General features: G+C 33.0%; 4 protein-coding genes across 4 annotated transcripts; 2 read left to right on the forward strand and 2 right to left on the reverse strand.

Moving 5' to 3' along the window:
- The first annotated feature begins 292 nt into the window (after positions 1-292).
- LOC103502827 (uncharacterized) lies at positions 293-3,039 on the forward strand. The gene is made up of 3 exons (XM_051083779.1): positions 293-464; positions 667-718; positions 2,315-3,039. Exons 1-3 carry the CDS (start codon positions 327-329, stop codon positions 2,455-2,457), a joined length of 333 nt encoding a protein of 110 aa, XP_050939736.1. The 5' UTR covers positions 293-326; the 3' UTR covers positions 2,458-3,039.
- A 5,896-nt stretch (positions 3,040-8,935) lies between these two features.
- On the forward strand, positions 8,936-14,992 carry LOC103502828 (DNA replication licensing factor MCM2). Its single transcript, XM_008466938.3, has 17 exons — positions 8,936-9,227; positions 9,331-9,509; positions 10,227-10,405; positions 10,504-10,693; positions 10,830-11,049; positions 11,155-11,362; positions 11,618-11,752; positions 11,842-12,033; positions 12,115-12,287; positions 12,378-12,566; positions 12,683-12,799; positions 13,046-13,130; positions 13,212-13,364; positions 13,446-13,571; positions 13,658-13,840; positions 14,408-14,569; positions 14,646-14,992. Exons 1-17 carry the CDS (start codon positions 9,001-9,003, stop codon positions 14,760-14,762), a joined length of 2,835 nt encoding a protein of 944 aa, XP_008465160.2. The 5' UTR covers positions 8,936-9,000; the 3' UTR covers positions 14,763-14,992.
- A 135-nt stretch (positions 14,993-15,127) lies between these two features.
- On the reverse strand, positions 15,128-17,426 carry LOC103502829 (pentatricopeptide repeat-containing protein DOT4, chloroplastic-like). The gene has a single exon (XM_008466939.3). The coding sequence runs from the start codon at positions 17,237-17,239 to the stop codon at positions 15,242-15,244; it is 1,998 nt and encodes a 665-aa protein (XP_008465161.2). The 5' UTR covers positions 17,240-17,426; the 3' UTR covers positions 15,128-15,241.
- Positions 17,427-17,789: 363 nt separating this feature from the next.
- LOC103502839 (trans-resveratrol di-O-methyltransferase-like) lies at positions 17,790-19,822 on the reverse strand. Its single transcript, XM_008466953.3, has 2 exons — positions 18,979-19,822; positions 17,790-18,246 (listed from the first exon to the last, which is right to left on the reverse strand). The coding sequence occupies exons 1-2, from the start codon at positions 19,765-19,767 to the stop codon at positions 17,935-17,937; spliced, it is 1,101 nt and encodes a 366-aa protein (XP_008465175.3). The 5' UTR covers positions 19,768-19,822; the 3' UTR covers positions 17,790-17,934.
- Positions 19,823-20,639: the final 817 nt, after the last annotated feature.

A 20,639-nucleotide genomic window follows, 5' to 3' on the forward strand; every position in this document is an offset into this window, starting at 1 on the left:
CCCTTCTTCTTTAGCCGTGAGCCGAGCCCCTTCGGCTTGAGCCGTGAGCCGCGCCCTTCGTCTTGAGCCGTGAGCCGCGACTCTTCCGCTTGAGCCGTTAGCCGCGCCCTTCCGCCTGAGCCGTGAGCCGCGCCCCCTCCCGCTTGAGCCGCGAGGCGCGCACCCTTCTGCCCAAGCCGTATGCTGTCTTTCTCAGGAGCGAGAGCGTAACTCCGCCGCACGCTTTCTTCCGAGCTGTGAGCCGATCGCAATTCCTTCAAGTTGTCGTTCCAAATAAATAAATGAATTATTTATTTTTAGAAAATTGTTTTGTGTTTAATGATCACATGATCGGGCCGGATGAGAAATTGGGCCAGAGTCCAACCGTCTATGGTTTGGAGGGTTACCTTTCCCGCCATCGACCATTTCTCTCGACGAGCAAATCTAGGGCACATTCTTTCCGCTCCTCATCACTTCCATTGAAAGTAAGCTTCAATTCACTCTCCTTCTTCGCACAAATTTCGGTTTTCTGCACTCTTCTTATACTCAATGTAGCTTCCAGTTCTTCAATATTTGATTTCCAGATGCATATAATGCATTAACTTCCCCGAGTTTATTTTAATCGATCAGCAGTTGGAATTTACTTTTTCGCTCGTAACGGTTTGTCTCATTTCTCGGATATTTCAGGTTCCTGGGGCGTTTAATTTTACGGAGGAGCTGAGAAATCGATTGCGCGATGGTAAATTTTTGTATTAGAATGGACACAGGTTTATTTATAGTTTTCTATTGTACTAATATATATGTATATTTATAGTTTTTGTATTAGAATGGACACAGGTTTCTTTTCTGTTGATTTAACTAATTAATATGTGGTGATGTGATAAATAACCTTTCATGTAAAACATTGTTTTTGTTTTGCATGTTTTTTTTAAAATATAATTTGAATGGATATGTTTTTTCTTTCTTTCTTTCAATAGGAAAACAGACATGACAATGATATCATGAACTATATGAATAATTATATTATTTTATTTTTATTTTGAATCTTGGATATATTTTAAATTTTTAGGTTATTGCATAAATTAGCATGCTCAATTTGCATTATTATCTTGCAAACCTTTGCATAACATCAATTTGGATTTTATTTGTATGCCCATATGCTGTTATGAGATTTCACTTGAATAAAAGTGGCAAATATGTGCAAATCCATATCAGTTGGTTTCATAACAAATTTCTTTTATAAGAAGTCTTTCTAATTTATGAAAACCATCATTTTTTTCTTTCTATTGTAACTTCTAACTGGATGATTAATCAATCCATAGGCATAAATGAAATTTTTGATTGAACATGTATGTGTGTGCAATACATATAATAATAAGTAATCAATAGGCATGGACAAAAGAGGAAGATAATCAATCCTGTCCTCCAATAGGTCAATAAGGTTACTATAAGGCACTTCAATTGGTTAGAATCAGAAAGAGCTACGACTGTTGTTTTTCTTTTTTTTCTTTTTCTTTTTTTCTTTTTTTGAAAAAACCAGTGGTTAACCTCTAGATTATTTAAGATCACATCTTTAGTGAGTGGGGTCTGTACATGTCAAGGGAAGTTTCAAGAACCTCCCGTCTAGCATTTCCTACCAAAATCCACGGCAACTATTTAGCTTATGTACACTCAAGTTATGGTTAACTACCTCACCATTGTCTCTCACCACACACGCCAACTAACATTATTCTCTCACATTTCCTCTCCCCTTACACACTGATACGCTCTGACTGTTGACTATCAGGAAGAGTATACAAATTAGAGGGCATATCTAGATTGCTCTCAGAATTTATCCAAGCTCCAAACCTTGTCTTCCTAATCTTTTTGTCTCCTTCCAAAGTTCCTCCCAATAAGCTTTGATCCTCAAAAATTATTGTTTTTAACTGATTTTTAGACACCGTTGGCTTAGAATGGAAGGTCCTTTTATAACCCTTCCTTGGGGAGGGGATGCCTTATCACCAAGTATGAACTTGCAAATTAGTTTAGGAAACACAAGATTGGATATTTAACGTAGGCTTCACTCTCAAGCGACAATTTTTATTTGCATCATTCATTAATATATCATTTTGGTCCTTATAGGAACTCGAGTGGTATAAGGAAGCCATTTATTCCAACCAAAAATAAATGTATAGGAACTCGAGTGGTATAAGGAAGCCATTTTTTGTTCATTGATACTAAAAATGCCACCAAAACAGTTCGCAGGATATCCTCTAACAAAAGCTTTTAAAATGAAGATAATGGTTCTCTTTCAAGTAGAAGCTTATGCTAATATCCATGGAACCTTACATGCCAGTTGGATCGCCACTGGGCACGGAAGCGTGGAAAACTCCTTTGTTGGTGTATAAATCGACTTCAGCAGTTGGAATTCCTCTACTATCAAGGATCTGTCGAGCTTCAATTTTTGTAATCACCGAAGGAATTGCTTTCTCCATATGATTCGACTGTTTGAAAAAAAAAAGTAAACGGAGACGAAGAGTGAACAATGACAAAAATAAATTGAACGCAATTCCCTCCAGTTTCGATGATTAATTGTAAAAAAAAAAAAACAATTCAATTAAATTTCCACCAGCATGTCCAAGGAAGACAATACAGAGAGAAAGAGGAAAGGAGAAATTACGATGAAGAGAACAGGATCAGGAGTTTTCGCCCTAACTGCAGCATTGACCGCTTCCTTGATCTTTTGGGAGAGCATGTACTTGTCAAGATATTCTTGAACAGACATTTCTTTCAGCTGCTTCTTCTCCATGGTGAGTTGGTGGGTAGAAAATATAGGGTTGGATGTTGCAGTGAGCTCTGAATTTTGTTGCTGCTCTCCGGTGCTGTGTTGCAGCTAGAGTTGGAGTAACGAGACCTTGGGTTAAAAACTATGGACACCTTCGCAACGTCACACGGTGCCGTTCTACTAGAAGCTTGAAATGTATCGTGGGAACATCCTATATTGTATTGGTTTTTTTCCTTCAAAGTGCTAGTTTAAAAAAATAATGATAAATGATAATAAAAGAAAGGGTGTTTTTTAAATTATTAGAAAGCGTCAAAATATTTATACTATACAACAATTTCAAAAACATGTCATTAATTGACACCCAAAGCGGATAATATACTTGGTAAACGATTTCCAGAAGACGATGGAAGGGAAGAAAGACTATGAAAGGAAAGCAAATATTAAAATTAAAAAAAAAAAACAGCTTTTTCATTTTACTAGTTGGTAACACATGCACAATAATTTTTCATTTTACTTGACTAAATATAAAGAGGTTAATTAATTAGATAAGTATACTATATTTATCTACTCATGATTTTTCTAAATACATTTTCTTACTCAAGATTTGTAATACATGTGTATAAATCAAATGAGCTAAAAGGTATAAAGAATTTGATAATATGACTATGAAATAATTCACTTAATTAAACTTTAGATCGATGAGTATGTTTCTTTTATATATGTATCAATTACATATCAAATGTTTAAATGGATTGAAATTTTGGACATAGATATTAACTTGATTATTACTTGGACATTTGTGCTAATTCTATATGTTTTGTGTTTTTCTAACCTATTTAAGAAGTATACTTATTTAACAAATTTTTCAAGAATTATAATTAATTATCATTTTGAAATGAATAATTAAATTTAAATGAAAATATATTATTGAAATAATACAAATAGAGAGGATAAACTTTTTTCCTTCAATCCTTCAAAATTATAATATCCCTAATATACTATATTGGTAAGCACATCTTACATATTTACCTTAAAAGCATACTTAAGTACAAAGTAATAATAAAAAATAGAAAAACCTTTTTTTTTCTTTTTTTTTCTTTTCATCCTTGCCACTTTATTATTTTTTGAAATTTTGAAAATGACGTTTTTTACCATCCTCTTTTTAGTCTCCTACTTTTATATTTTTTATCTTTAAATCCTCGTCAATTTCTCTGCATCTTTTTTACTAGTCGATTGCTTGTTCTAGGTATCGCAAAAATCTATAAAGGAAAGAAGGTACAAAACATGTTTCTATATAAAAAATAGGGAACAAAATAAATTAAGAAAAAGAAAATTAGAAGAGAGTAAAAGGCATGATTTGATTTTTTTCTCACAACCTTAACCTTTTGTCATGACTTATAAACATGAATAAAAAAGAAAAAGAATTAGATATTTATACCAAATATTTGAAAATGGAAAAAAAAATAATTAGTATGAGAGTATGGAGTATGAATATATGGAAAATGGATGAACGTGAATGATTATATAAGATATTTAATTTTTAGTTAATTTCTAAAATGTAAAGGAAAAACCATTTACCTTCCAACTTTTCATGTCTTTCACACTTTAGTTACTTAAGTTTCACTAAACTTAAATATAATTATTTCAAAAAGCAGTGGAAGGAAGTGAGTTTCATAATTAATTATATTACAACAAAAAAATTAAAAATGAACTTACCATATAACCAAAAAGCGATTTTAGAAAACAAAAACTAAACTTAAAGATATAAGGAAGAGAACAAAGTTTCTCCATTGAGGCTTTTATATATACTATATAGATAAATAAAAATGATATTTATTTTATTTAGTTGCATATAAATTTTGTGTTTAATCAATAATTTGTCTTATATTTATCATATTATATCATTTTAAATCTAATGTGACTCTTATCAACCATAAAAGAAAAATGTATTTGCTATACATTGTTTCCATATATATAATGAAAAAATGTTATATATTGACACTTGTATAATTGAAAACACTTTATTTTGATGAACAAATTAAAATTTAAATTGCTAAAAGGTTAATACATAGCATTTCTCTAATACTTAATAACTATGAATTTTATAAAACGAAAAGATAATCTAATTAAGAAACTTTTTTAGAATACATCTATGTCTGTACTTTAAAATGCTACAATTTTATGACACGTGTTTAATACTAGCCTATACTATATATATAAAAGCTTGAAAGTGGATAAACTTTATGTCATTGTTTTAAGTTTTGTTTTCCAAATCTTCTTTTGGTTTTGTAGTAAATTTATTTTTAATTTTATCTTTTTTTTTAAAACAAATTCATATGGACTTTTTCTCACTACTCTATTTGTAATAATCTATATTGTTTTGTTTTATAATGTGAAAAGTTGAATTAAAAAAAAAGTATAGAGAATGTGAAAAGTTTGAAGGTTTTTCATTTACATTTTTGAAATTAATTAAAATTAAATATTTTACTTTAATTCTAATTAATAATACAAATTGAAAGAGTTGATATCTCAAAAGTTTTTATAACACTGCTTTAACTTTTGATTTTTTTCTAATAACATTATTGAGTATCTTCTTCAAATCTCCTATATTTAAAAGTCTATTGATCAAAAAAATGTCAACTTTTGAATCATATTGTTTGATTAGAGATTTGAAGTCTTTCAACAAAACATGGAGAATTAAAGTGATATTCGAAAAACAAACGTCCAATCTTGCGGTCAAGAAAAAAATCTAACAATTTTGAAGCTCATTTTGGTTGATGAAGTGATTTGTTTTAAAGTTGTTTTTCTTCGTCAATTATAATTTTTTTAATTCAATCATTGTTTTCATCAATATAGGGAACAAAAGTACAAGCCGTTAATACCAAATATCCAGGTGTTAATCCTGACATTGAAATTAGTTTGTCCCCTTCATCGGAGATCGAAGAACTAGAAGAGTCTAACAATTTTAATATGTTGAAATGTGATTTTTTTTTTAATTTCAAGCAATTCCATCAACGTTTGACAAAAAAGCATTAATAAGTATGTAAATTGATTATTTAACTTGTTAGTTTATGTTATTTTTCTCATTTACTTATTTTTTTAATTAAAGTATATTTCATGAATAGATTTTGTAGGAATTGTTTTTCTGTACGATCCGTAACAGAAATTAAAACAAAAAATCTCAAACAACATAAGTTTGATAAAATTAGACATTTATCTTATAGATAAGAGGTAATGTAAATAGAGATTTTATCTATTTTTATTTAAGTTATTGTCATTCACATTAGTTATTTTTTTCATATACATTCCATCAATTTTCCATTTTGAAGTTGTTCTACAATGAAGTTAACATTATGGAGGGATTTGGCCGAGAATAAAGGTTCAGAAATTGAAGAAGATGCTGTCAATAATTCTACAATTGTGGCAACCAATGTTAAAGTTGAGATTTACTAAGGTATATACCATGCTTAAATATAAAATTATAATGTTTATGTATGTGAAAATCATATCATATGTTGATAAGTTAACTCTATATTCATAATGTTTTTTTAGGGGAAGTGAGTTTGTCGACAACTATGTCAAGTATTATTCTTATTAATTCGAACCTTCCAAATACGAAGGAGCTAGGTGCTAGGTATTTTAACTGAATTTATATAACTATGTTTCTATTTAAACTTATCTATGTCACAATCAAATAATATATGCAAATATATTATGGAGTTGAGAAAATTTACTTGATTCTAAAACGTTGTCCATTATGAATCCTTCGAAAAGAATGCAAGAAGCTAAAGTAGTTAGCATAAAAAATATAATTGAAGGAATGGGGGAGGCTATATATTATTTCTTCATGACATCAATCATCACTATATCTAATAAAGAAAGACTATGATTTGGAAAATATAAAACATACCCTCAGAGACAGTATCCAAATGATAACGATGCAACAACTTTTTGTAGCAATTGCAATAAAGATAGACCTTCATTAGAAAATATATGCTCGAAATATTGGTTTCTGATGGAGAAATGGATGCACACATAACTACTTTTAATGCATCGAAAATATCAGTAGCTAGGATGTGACGTCTCTGAATATGTTACAAAAATGTTTTAGGTAATTAAATATCTACACAACTTATAATTATATTTAAAATTTTATGAACGTATTTTCTTTAGATAATCCTAATATTGTCTTTTTTTTTTAAAACAAAAACAGATGAGAGCAATCAAATACCTATAGAAAGTTGACTATAACTGAAGGCAAAAAATACAAATTTCTCGTTTTCTTTGACAAAAGAAATGAAATGGACAGAGCAAGATGATATTTTATTGCTCGTGATATACATAAAATTGAAGAAGAAGAAAATTGCAATGTACAAGAAGTTATGCACATTAGAAAGAAAATCAAATGAAAATATAAAATGATGCTAATAGATTGAAATTAGAGTCTTTGAAGATAAATAAGTTATACATAATATATCTTTAATTGTCTAACTAATATTACATATTTAGAAATTTGAATGGTAATTTGTATGATTTGCTGGTTTAATTTATATATATAATACACACGACCCCAAAATTATAAACAGTATAATTAGAGCCTTAGGGTGAAATGGATTTGTTATAAATAAAATTATAAATTCACCGTTCTAATTTAATTGTTTTAAATTCAATCATTATGTAATATTAAAAAAAAAAAAAATAGAGATTTAACAACAAAATTAAAATAAAATTGAATATAGTAAGTTTTTAGAATATTCTAAAAACATAACATATTTAAGAAAATTAATATTATAATCAAATATGCATGAAATTTAATATCATAATTTACAACGACGACTTTTATAGATGAAGATTAATTTGACAATTTTGTTTAATAATACTTTATTGTTGTAGTTGGTGATAAAAAATAATGGAATGTTCTTTTCTATAAATAAAAGTCAATAGATTTTTTTTATGACAAAAAATATCCTTAAAATGTTTCTTTATTATTATTACGTTAACTTTCATAAACGTAGCAAAACTCCAAAATATTTACGATACGTGCAACAAACCCCACGAACTTAGTTATTTTTTAAAATATTTCAGGTTTGCCATTCCATTTTCTTCTTCTCCTTGCTGCAATTTCTTTCATCTGTCTTTATTCTTTTTCTATTTTTTTCTCTATGATTTTTTCCATCGTTTTTCTTTTTTATTTTAAGTCGTTTAATCTTTTCATCTTTATATTTTTTCCTTTTTTATGCTGTTTAAATTTGGGTAACCAAATCTAAACCACCGTGTATAAAAAATAGCAAAATCTAAAGAATCTTGAAAAAAAACATTTAGATTAGAGTAACAAAATGTAAACAATCATGTAAAAAAAAGTAATCGATAGTGTGAAAAAAATAAACCATCGTAGACAAATCTAAACGATCATATACAAAAGAATTAAAAAAATTTGTTTAGCCAAATCTTAATGATTGTATACAAAAAAATCTTGAAAAAGTAAATGATCGTTTAGTCAAATTTAAATAATCCTGTAGCAATAGAATCTTGAAATAATTCGTTCAACAAATCTAAACGATTATGTACCAATTTTTGAAAAGTTAAATCGTTTAGATTTGGGTAACCAAATTTAAACGTTACCAAATTAAACGATTGCGTAAACAAATTAAATGAAAAAATTGAAAAAATAAATTATAGCAAAATCTAAATGATCGCATACCAATAACGAAATTTAAACGATCGTGTACAAAAAATATTAGGCGTGTTATTGACGGATCATTTTTGGTATTTTCATGGTGAGCTTGTATGATTTTTTAGTTTTTGAAATGTAAATATTTGACGGTTTTGTTATATTTTTGAAAAGAATTCGAAGAAATATGACTTAATTAATTGCATTTTTTTTTCTTTGTAAGTGTGGATTTCTTAATAAAGAACATAAAAGAGTAACATAGGAAATAAGAAAAAATCTTATAGTTCTTAACAAAAAAAAAGGATTTTTAGTTAGCAAAGTTTCATAAGAAGTCTCTCTCTTTTTTTTTTTTTTTACCTTGAACGGAGCGTGTCCTAATTAAAATAAAATAGTGTATCGAAGAACAATGGAAAACGGGGCAGGATAATAAGAAGCTGACGTGGAAGTGGAAAGTGAGTCACGTCATTTCCCGCCAAAACTTCCCGCCAAATCATCCTCCTCGACGAGTAAAGAGCGTTTAGGTCAGTGTAAGTGTTCCACATCCATTCACACTCCCATTTTCTCCCTCTCCCTTTCCCTCTGAGAAATGGCTGGAGACACTCCCGACGGCCACTCAAGCAATCCTCCTTCCACGCCTGATTCCCCCACCACCTCCGCCGGTTTCGAAACAGATCAGCTTCCTCATCTCAGCCAAACTTCCGACAACTACCCCGATGAGGACGAAGCCGCCGTCGATCCTCACATCCTTCCCGACGAGCCTGACCCCGACGAAGAGGAGGAAGGAGAGGATCTCTACCACGACAATTTCTTGGAGTCGGTTCTTCATACAAAGACCCTCCCTTTTTATGTTTAATTTCGTTGAACTCTGTTAACACATGGAGTACCGATCTTATGAATTTTGTTCTTAATCTTGTAGCGATTACCGAAGGATGGACGAGCATGACCAGTACGAGTCCTTGGGCCTCGACGATTCGTTAGAGGATGAGAGGGATTTTGATCAGATTATAAGGGACCGACGAGCTGCTGAGATAGAACTGGAAAATCGGGATGCTCAGTTCAACCGTCGGAAGCTTCCTGAACTCTTACATGATCATGGTAAAGTTTTTGCTGACTCTATTCTACCTGAATCGTAAGTATAACTGTTTTCTTCGATTTTAGCATGTTCCACTCGCTTAGCAAGTAGCCAATACATTACTGAGCTACGCGTTCTTCTTGCCCTTTGTTCGAATTATTATTCCAATAATGATGTTAGAATTGTTCATGCTTGAGAATATGAATTATACACCACATCGAATCTTCTGCTTTACTTTTCCCAAACAAAATTTTGAGATAAATAGAACTAATTGAAGAGAACTCACTCTACTGGTGAGTTTCAATATCTAAAAAATCTTCAATTTCAACTTGTATCGAAGTTATATTAAGGCTTGCACAAGGTTTTATGTATGCAACACCATTAAATTTAAATTAGAAAACTTTGGCTACATCAAATAAACTTGTGAAGCATTATGTCCTGTATTCAAGCCACTCTGAGCTGCTACCCTAAACATGGTTATCTGCTCTAGCTAACACAATGATTGTGAATGGTTCAAATCCCTAAAATGTTTTTATTACATGGACTAAATGTGATTGTCTTATAATTTCAAAATCAGTCGAAGATAGTTTGAGGTCTAACCTCCTGAAGGAACTAAAAACGAGCATCATTTTCTTGATGTTGCTTTACTAGTCTTGACCACTGTGGCAACTGCGAACTTATTAGTTTTTTCCTATTTGTTCTGTTTTAGGGACTTGACTATCTTTTATGTTTTGATGCAGACTCTGAGGACGACAACTACAGGCCTTCAAAAAGATCAAGAGCTGATTTTCGGCCTCCAGCTGGTGCAAGAGGCTATGATGACATTGATGGCATGCAAAGCTCTCCAGGTAGATCACAGAGGGAAAACTCGCGTGATGATGTGCCAATGACAGATCAATCTGTTGATGACCAATATGAGGTGTTTAAGGCTGCACATCGATACTTTCTACGGACTAGGATTTTACACCTAATCATTGTTAGCCATATTTGGAATTAACAACTTACCTCAATTTGTAGGATGAAGATGATGATGAAAATGAGAATGAGATGTATCGTGTTCAAGGGCCACTTAGAGAACATGTTACCATGGATGTGGTTCGGCGCTTTATAGGCAAAAAATTTAAGAAATTCTTGGAAACATATGTGAATCCAAAGAGTGGAAATGGTGAGCTTGAGTACATGCGATTGATAAATGAGATGGTGTTAGGTGAGCATCTACTTCACTGTGATTGTACTGGATTGTTAACATTTGGTTTGTTCTGTAACAAATGTTATTTTCTTAGTTGACCTGCAGAGTCATGTTCATGCTTCTCAGACTGGTTGCTTTAATTTTTGCTTTGCAGCCAATAGGTGCAGTTTGGAGATAGATTACAAACAGTTCATCTTTGTTCATCCAAATATAGCAATCTGGTTGGCTGATGCACCCCAGCCCGTCTTGGAAGTTATGGAAGATGTTGCAAAGAAGGTTGTCTTTGACATACATCCAAACTACAAAAATATCCACCAAAAGATCTATGTTCGGATTAATAATTTACCAGTCTATGATCAGATTCGAAATATAAGGTACTGTGGAAGATCAATGATGCGTCTTTTCAGATATATGTTTTCATATATAGTTCTTGTTTTTCTAACCATCCTATTTCAATTTTATACTGTTGTATTTTGTAGGCAAATTCATTTAAATACCATGATTCGTATTGGGGGTGTAGTGACCCGACGCTCTGGTGTCTTCCCCCAGTTGCAGCAGGTGAAGTATGATTGTAATAAATGTGGCACAATATTGGGACCTTTTTTCCAGAATTCTTATTCAGAGGTCAAGGTGGGTTCTTGTCCTGAATGCCAATCGAAAGGGCCATTCACTGTAAATGTTGAGCAGGTGAATTCTTAACTTTAATACTTGCTGTTTTTTTTTTAAAAAATTGTTTTCTTTGCTTAAGAAATCACGGTTATAGTTCTGAATCTTAGAATCTCATTTAAAGACTTGTTTAATTTATCTGCTTCGGGTGCTCCCCTATGCTAAATGGGGGAGATGGTTCCTTGTCATGTATTTTTGTTTAGCATTTCTTGCAGTGAAATAAAACCTCTCTGAATGTCAATCAAATTCCTGACATTCTTGACTATTATGCTGCAGACTGTGTATAGGAATTATCAAAAGCTAACCCTCCAAGAAAGCCCAGGAATTGTGCCAGCTGGTCGACTTCCTAGGTACAAGGAAGTGATACTATTGAATGATCTAATTGATTGTGCTCGTCCTGGCGAAGAAATTGTATGTTCCCTTCCCTTTATGTGATTATGTCGCTCTTTTTCTATTTGAAACACTTGCAGACTATTTATTTATAATCTGGTTGATTTCAGGAAGTCACAGGCATTTATACAAATAATTTTGACTTATCATTGAACACAAAGAACGGCTTTCCTGTATTTTCCACTGTTGTTGAAGCAAATTATATTACCAAGAAGCAAGATCTTTTTTCTGCTTACAAGATTACCCAGGAAGACAAGGAAGAGATTGAGGAGTTGGCTAAAGACCCTAGAATTGGAGAAAGGGTTAGTTATATTAAGAAATTAATGAGTAAATCCCTTTTATGTTAAAATTAAGTCTTTCAATTTGGTATGAACTTATTACAGATAATCAAGTCCATTGCACCGTCAATCTATGGTCACGAAGACATAAAAACAGCAATTGCTCTTGCAATGTTTGGAGGTCAAGAAAAAAATGTTGAAGGGAAACACCGATTGCGAGGCGATATCAATGTTCTTTTATTAGGTGATCCTGGCACAGCCAAATCACAATTTCTCAAGTAAGCTACATTTATCAGTTCGGGGATAAACTTCATAAATGACATACTGGTCTACAGCTCCTTGAATAATTAAGTTTATATTTTTAACAGGTATGTTGAGAAAACTGGGCATAGAGCAGTGTACACCACAGGGAAAGGAGCTTCAGCTGTAGGACTGACAGCAGCAGTGCATAAGGATCCTGTCACAAGGGAGTGGACTCTTGAAGGAGGTGCCCTTGTATTAGCCGATAGAGGAATTTGTCTTATTGATGAATTTGACAAAATGAATGATCAGGACAGGTAGGGAAAACAACCCGTCGTTTCACATTCTGCATTTTGCAAATCCATTTATTTTCCTACCCAGTCCAGAAAGTCTTTTTTGGTGTGTCGGAATTAAAGTTCTCATCTGTGATTAGGGTGAGTATCCACGAGGCAATGGAGCAGCAGAGTATTAGCATATCAAAAGCTGGAATAGTCACTTCCCTTCAAGCCAGATGTTCGGTCATTTCTGCTGCCAATCCAATTGGGGGAAGGTACGGCATGTACATTAGTTTTTTACTTGTAATCATGCGAGTAAAGAAGTCGAATGGTACCTATATATGAATAATAAATGGTTGAAGTCACTTGATCAATTCTGGGATATTCATGTTTTTTTGTTGTATTTGACCAAGTACACTCCTCCCCTCCGGGACAAAAAGTGATCACTTAATTTTTAATCATCCTTTACATCTTGAAATTTTGGAATTACAGCATTATGTTAATCAACTAACCTTTTATAGGTACGACTCCTCAAAAACATTTTCACAGAATGTTGAGCTGACCGATCCTATCATTTCTCGATTTGACATCCTCTGCGTTGTTAAGGTAAGTTTCAAGAAACTGCATGCTTCTTTCTTCAAATCATGGAAGTTGATTGTGACCGAAAAGGAATTTGATCATTTGCAGGATGTGGTAGACTCTGTAGCAGATGAGATGCTTGCTACGTTTGTGGTTGATAGTCATTTCAAATCACAGCCAAAGGGAGGCATTCTCGATGACAAGTCTATAAATGAATCTCAGGAGGACAGTCAAGACACTGCAAGGCCACTGGATCCGGAGGTCATACACATGTACTTATCATCATCTTAGTATGTCATATGTGGGATTTTGCTCTAATATTTCAAAATACTGATTTTCCAGGTGCTCCCCCAAGATCTGTTGAGGAAGTACATAACTTATTCCAAGTTGAATGTTTTTCCAAGGTTGCACGATGCTGATTTGGACAAGTTAACACATGTCTATGCAGAATTACGAAGGGAATCTTCTGTAAGCCTCTATTGCCTCCGTTCTATTTTTATTATTATTCGATAGAAGCTTTGCTTATTAACTATCATGTTGTAACGTGACTATAGCATGGGCAAGGAGTTCCGATTGCAGTTAGGCACATAGAGTCAATGATACGCATGTCTGAAGCACATGCAAGAATGCACCTTAGACAACACGTCACACAAGAAGATGTTGATATGGCAATTCGTGTATTACTTGATTCCTTCATTTCGACCCAGAAATTTGGAGTGCAGAAAGCTCTGCAGAAGGTATTAAAGGAGATAATTGCTCTCTCTCTCTGCTTGTCATATAAATCTAGAATCCTTGATAATGACTATTCAATAAAACAAGAAGTGACCGGTTGGTTTCCTCGATCTATAGCTTCCTGCTTGAATCTTCGAATATTACTGTATAAGATAATCCAATATGATCTTTTTTATTATTCTGGATTGATTGGTCAAGGCCCTATGGTTCCCATGAGGAATATTTCCGTTAGAAACTTGACGACAAGTATTGCTAGTGCTAATATCCTGTTCAATTTTCGATAATTTAGTGGTAGACAATTGTATTTAGGGTTTAGGGCGTGTCATATTTTTGTTAGAATAACTAGTTTTAGTATCTCAAGTATGTGGCTGCCAATATGTTTTAAGAAAAGTTTCGAGCAAAGTTACCTTTTAATTATTCTCATTGCTTCTATTATGTCAAGAAGGCCATTTGGCCAAGTCAAAGGATAAACCCGAAATTCCCATGCCCTTCCTATTTTCATAATTGAACCATCAACTACGCTCTGATTTTACTTTTACATGTTAAATTGAGGGATCTTTGGTATCTTGCAGAGCTTCAGAAAGTATATGACTTTCAAGAAGGATTACAATGAACTGCTGCTATATCTTCTCCGAGAGCTTGTGAAGAATGCACTTCACTTTGAGGAAATTGTTCGTGGATCCACATCAGAGCTTACCCAAATCAATGTGAAATTGGAAGACCTACAAAGCAAGGTAATGATATTGGGGTTATTTTCTCTATTTAAAGTAGATAGATAAAATCGCGACTTACACATTTGATTGGATGCAGGCACAAGAGCATGAAATTTATGATCTGAAACCATTCTTCAACAGCACACATTTTTCAAATGCTAATTTTGTGCTAGATGAAGAGCATGGACTAATCAGGCATAACCTTGCCAGATGATTTTAGGATAAACAATTGAGAATGGAATAGCAGAAAATAGGAAATAGGTAGGTAATGTTACTGAGTTGAAATGTGCTACCCTCTCTTGAGAATTTAGTGTACTGTTTTCGGATGAAGGGAACAAGATGTAATTTAATTTTTATAGAACTTCGTCTATTTTGTGCTGAAATGACAAACTAATTAACTATTTCTTATCTACTTAATTTGAGGTCCCTATTCTAGATTTCAAATTTGGCTTGTTTATAAAAATAATTAAATCCCATATAGTTCGATAAAATATACCTAAATAGTCCTTGCAGCAGGAGACCTCCCGAGGATTTTATCAAACCATTTGTTGAAAATTGTTACTAAATTGTACCAAAGTCTTTCTCCTGAAAATTTGTTTATTTTTAAATCTCATAACGTTATAGAACTAAGCTACACCCAAATGAGAGCAGTGGAGGTCTCTAAATTATAACCAACGACGACCATCCATAAAGCTAACAAAAGTTTTCACAAGAACAGCAGCCATCTTTAAAATGATGGAAAACATAAGGATCTTTTACTATGATTTCTCGGCCAACCATCTTGGATATAAACTTTGCAGACTCATGACAACTATGACATACACGAAGGTTCTTTGTAATACGAATTGTCCTTCCTGCTTCTGTACTAATCAGCCCGAATGAAATCGCCAACAATTCGCTGTGTCCTATTGGAACACACTCTCGCTCCTCGTCGACGTCGTGCAAGCTGAATTCAGGATTCGTCTTGGAACCATCTTCTTCCATTTTTTTCATTAAGCACTGTAAATTCCAATATATGTTTTGTGATCTCGGGTGGGATACATCCCCTGTCCCGAACACGTGAATTTTGTTGCAGAACTCTATCCAACTGTAAGCCTTCTTGGGTCTTAATCCCATGTCTCTTATTGTTTCTCTCAACTCTTCAACCATGTCCCATTTTTTGTTGCACGCATACCAGTTCGAAAGTAGAATGTAATTCTCAGTATTTAGAGGCTCCAAATCACACAGCTGCTCAATGATTCGTTTGCCTAGTTTTTGTTGACGGTGGTTCCTGCATCCATCGAGCAATGCTCTCAAAATCTCAGGATGTTTATTAAGTTTCTTCTTTTCTACAAATGTCCTAGCTTCATCCAGTCTCCCCGCTCGAGCTAAAAGAGCCACCTTGAGAGCAATGTGTGCCACGGTTGGTTTGGTAATGCGACTGAAGTAAAAATCCCCTTCATCTACCATGTTTGCAGTAGTACAAGCATGCAAAACTGCAGTGTAAGTGATCTCATCTCTATGCATCTTCAAGTTCTTCTCCATCTCACGGAACAAACCGACTCCAAGTTTTCCTTGACCGTGTAAGCTGTAGCCCAAAGTCATGATGCTCCACGAAACCATATCTTTCTCCTTCATCATCGAGAAAGTTTTTGATGCAGACTGGATACATCCAGATTTGACATACATGTCGACCAAAGCATTTTGGACAATGAGATTCTCGTCAAAACCATTTTTAAGCACATATCCATGAATTTCTTTTCCATGCTTATGTGCAGCCATTCTTCCACAAGCTGGGAGAATGCTGCTGATTGTAAGAGGATCAGGCTTCAATTCTCCATCCATATTCATTTGTCGAAACAGCTTAAAGGCCTCATTGATTCCACCTCTCTTAACGTACATATGGATAAGTTCTGTCCAGGAAATTACATCTTTGGACGGCATTTGGTCGAAGAACCCACGAGCATCTTTGATACTATCACAGTCGAGGTACATTTTCAATAGAGAATTACTGACCAATATATTAAATTCCAAGCCATGAATTCTTGCGAGATGGTGGATGTTTCTTCCATGATGCAGCATTTTGAGAGCACCACAGGCACCAATGGCCGTGGCCAAAGCCACTGCATCAATATCATCCGCCAACTCCACCATTTGGTAAAACAAGTCTATAGCAAAACTGGGTTTATCTTCCCTCAAGTACAGCTTAGCTAAAATGGTCCAAGAAACAGAGTTTCTACAAGTGGACTTGTCATGAAGCCACTTTGCAGTGTCAGCACTGTCAAGAATCCCATATAACTCAATTAAGGAAGTAAGTACATAAAGGTCAGAGGAGAACCCAAGTTTGAAGGCTTGAGCGTGGAGCTGTTTGCCAACCGGCAGATCGCCATACTGGCGTGTAGCACATATAATTCGAGGAAGGGTGTGTTTGTCAGGACGAACTCCACGAAATAACATCTGTCGATAAATTGAAATTACATGCCCCCAATCTCCATTGGTGAGATGGGTTTGAATCAGATTGTTCCATGCAAAAGTATCCCAAATAGGAATTTCGTCGAACACTTGGTGGGCTACGCATAAATCAGCATAATTCTCGACAGTCGTAGTACGAACATGAGGGAGATTATTAAATGGTGGGTGGCGATGGTATGCGTGATAGGGTTTTTGGGTAATGGGGAGACAGTGGGTGTGGGTGGAGAGAAGAAGATTCATGATAGAGTTTTAGACGTTAGGCATCGGGAAACACTAACAGAGGACAACAAAAGAGGAGAACTTAACTTTCCATTGTCATTCATTCTTTAAATGAAACATTTTGGAGAAAGTGGTAGGAAAAATAGGAAGTCTCATTATAACTTTAATAAATTATTTCAAAGATGATGGAAAAGTTACATGACAATGACTTGTAAAAGACTTCGTATTTGAGTGTTACATTATATTTTATATATAGGATAATATAATTTTTATACATGTTTTTTTTTTTTTTTGAAAAATGTTAAAAATGAATTTTAACAATTTCAAACTCAAAAAATGATTTTAAAAACATTCAAAATTATCTCAATTAGACAAGGTGAGTCGAAGTGGATTGAACAAATTTAGGAGTTGTAGTTTTAGATTAGATGATGGTGAAGTCACATATTGTAACCATATATAAAAAAGGGTTATTTTCTTTCTTCTTTAACAACAACACACATATCCACAACTATTGTTATATTAATTCCACATGATTGAAAAAGGAGTGGAGAAAGAATATTAAAAAACAAAAAAACAAAACAAAAAGTTGTCTTATTGTTTCACAATCTTTTGTTACAATATAAAGATTTGACATTATACATATTGGATATTTGCAAGGTAAAGGCAAATGGGATGAGACTTAGCTTTGGGAAAGAGGGTAGAAGTTGGTATTGTAATTAATTAGGGTAGACCACAATGAGAGACCTTAAACCCAATATAGGAATAATGGTGTAGTGACCAAAACCGGCAGATAAGAAAAGAGTGTTCCATTCTTTCTCATTCCTTTCTCTACCACTGAAAATTGTCATCATTAACACATCACAACAAAGTTGAGTTTCAACTGATGATTTCTTCATCTGTTCCAACTCTTTTTCCAACACCATCTCTATTATTATTACTTTCCCTCCCTCACCTCTACTTGGAATTGATTCTTTACATTTCTTCAATATCTTGATGCTTTCTTCATCATTCCAATCGTGTAGAATTGACTAATAATCAAACACACACCCCAAAAGTGGAAGGAATATTAAGTACTCTCTCTATAAACAATCTTATACAATCCTTACAATTTACATGACTTTCACCATGTATGCATGAAGTTTAATTACTTTCAAAATGTATTTAATAAGTACATCATTTTAACTAAATCTTTCAATTTTGGGTATACAATAGAATTGTCAAATTTTTAAAAATGTTGACTAGGTCGAAGACTATTCAAAGGAATTTTTATATACAAAATAAAATTTTATAGACTTGCTAAACACTTTTTAAAAATTTAATGGCATATATTAAACATAAAATAGAAATTAATTAAAAAAGTTACTCAGGTTAACTATTAGAAACTTCTCAAAGTATAATTTAGAGTTGTAAATACTTTTATTTAATAACAATGTATTATACATTAGATTTGAGTGTAAATTATCCGTTTCACATATATTCAAATCAATTAAGATATTTAAAGTATTAAAAATAATTTATCCATATGACAATAAATTATATGTGTATAACTTTAGTGCAATATAAAGATAGATGTAGCTTGAGATGTAACTAAATAACTTTTTTTCTATGAATTTTTATCGATTAAAAAAAAAGACTCTAATTGTTGTTTATTAATCCATGTACGAGTATTAACGTGAAGTGAAAAAATGTCAGTATAAAACATATATAATGTAAGAAAATACTTAGGGAGTAAAGACACACGTACATATATATATATATACCTTCAATAGGACTGCATTTGCTGGTGGGATTTTTTGAAACATGTCACCTTCAATGAAGTGTAGGTTTTGTATGTGTTGTTTTGGCTTTTGGTTAGCAACAACTTGAGGGAGATCAAGCACAAAGCAGTTGATATGTGGGAACGCTTCCACAATGGCCTTAGCCATAGCACCAGCACCTCCACCAACATCAACCAATGACCTCAACCCTTCAAACATCTCTCCACATTCACTACTCACCACTTTCCCAATTAATCGAGAATCACACTCCACTGTTTGATGGAATAGCTTCCCGAAACCACAACTTTCTTCTTCTTCTTTAACATAATCCCATATCGGTTTCCCATTTGCCAATTCAAAAGCAGTTGAATAATGATCTTGATCTTGATCATCGTCTTGACTACATAGCCATTTGCTCATGGTTTGCCATGGAGACATCATGAGTGGGCTAAGAATTAGAAGCAAGAAGGGCGTGGTATTGAATGCTGTTTTGTGGTTTTCGCGAAGGAGAAGACGAGAGGGCGGGGTGAGAGAGAAGAAGTCGGGTTGGGGTTGTGCAAAGAAGCCGGAATGAACGAGGAGGCGCATAAGGCGGCTAAGGCATTGAGCTTTGGAGGGATGAATATGGAGTGATTCAAGTAATTGGGAAAGGCTCATGGGTTGGCCATGGTTGTGGATAATGTCTGGTATGCCTAATTCAACTACACATTTTAAAGACATGGAGTTGATGTATTTGAATGTATGATTCCAAATATGAGCTTGAGCTTCAACCAGTTCAATGTTTTCTTCCATTATGTATTCACACACAACTACTTCTCGCTTTTATTCGTCTAAACAAAGCACACACTTATATTTCTATATATATACACCCAACTTTCAAATTAAATAATTCATGTTTGGTAATTATCTCAATTTTTACTTTTGGTTTTTAAACGTTAAAAATTACATTTTTCTCTCCATTTTCTTATTATAATTTTCATATTACTTATCTACAACAACTAGTTAGTTGTATTCTTTCCCCAAATTTAATAACAAAAGCGAGTTATTAACTTCTTTTTTTTTTTAATTAATTTTTAAATTTTTACTTAGTTTTTAAAATCATTGATAAAAAATAGATAAAAAGGGAATTTAGAGGAGAAAAAAAGTGTCACATCATTTGGTTTTTTTTTTTTAAAAAATAACAATTAGCTTAAAAATTTAGATGAATCAACGATTTAAGATAGATCTCAACCTTCACTCACTCACATATTTAAGTTTTGGGATCAAATATTGATTCAATATTAAATAATTGGTTTTAATGAGTGATAAATAGTAATTAATTGTGTCATTACGGAAAATATAAATATCATTAATTAAAGTACTTTTAAACCACTTCTTAAAGAGGAATTCGTTTTTAAGGGTAATATATATATGAGTAATTTAATCATTATTTAATGAAAATAATAAGGAAAATTCGTGGAAATAGCAAATATGAGAATAGAAAATAGAAAAATAGCACATTGTTATTTTTTTAATGATTTATGGCAAAACTAACTTCTATAAATATTTTCTAATCTTTTTGACCCGAAATTACCCCTTCACGGATGACAATTGTCCATATATAAACACAGTTTATTTTTTTAGATAAAAAATCAAACAAAATACCACATATCACGAAAATAGTG

Source organism: Cucumis melo, chromosome 4, assembly GCF_025177605.1.
Source record: "Cucumis melo cultivar AY chromosome 4, USDA_Cmelo_AY_1.0, whole genome shotgun sequence".
Lineage (NCBI taxonomy): Eukaryota > Viridiplantae > Streptophyta > Magnoliopsida > Cucurbitales > Cucurbitaceae > Cucumis > Cucumis melo.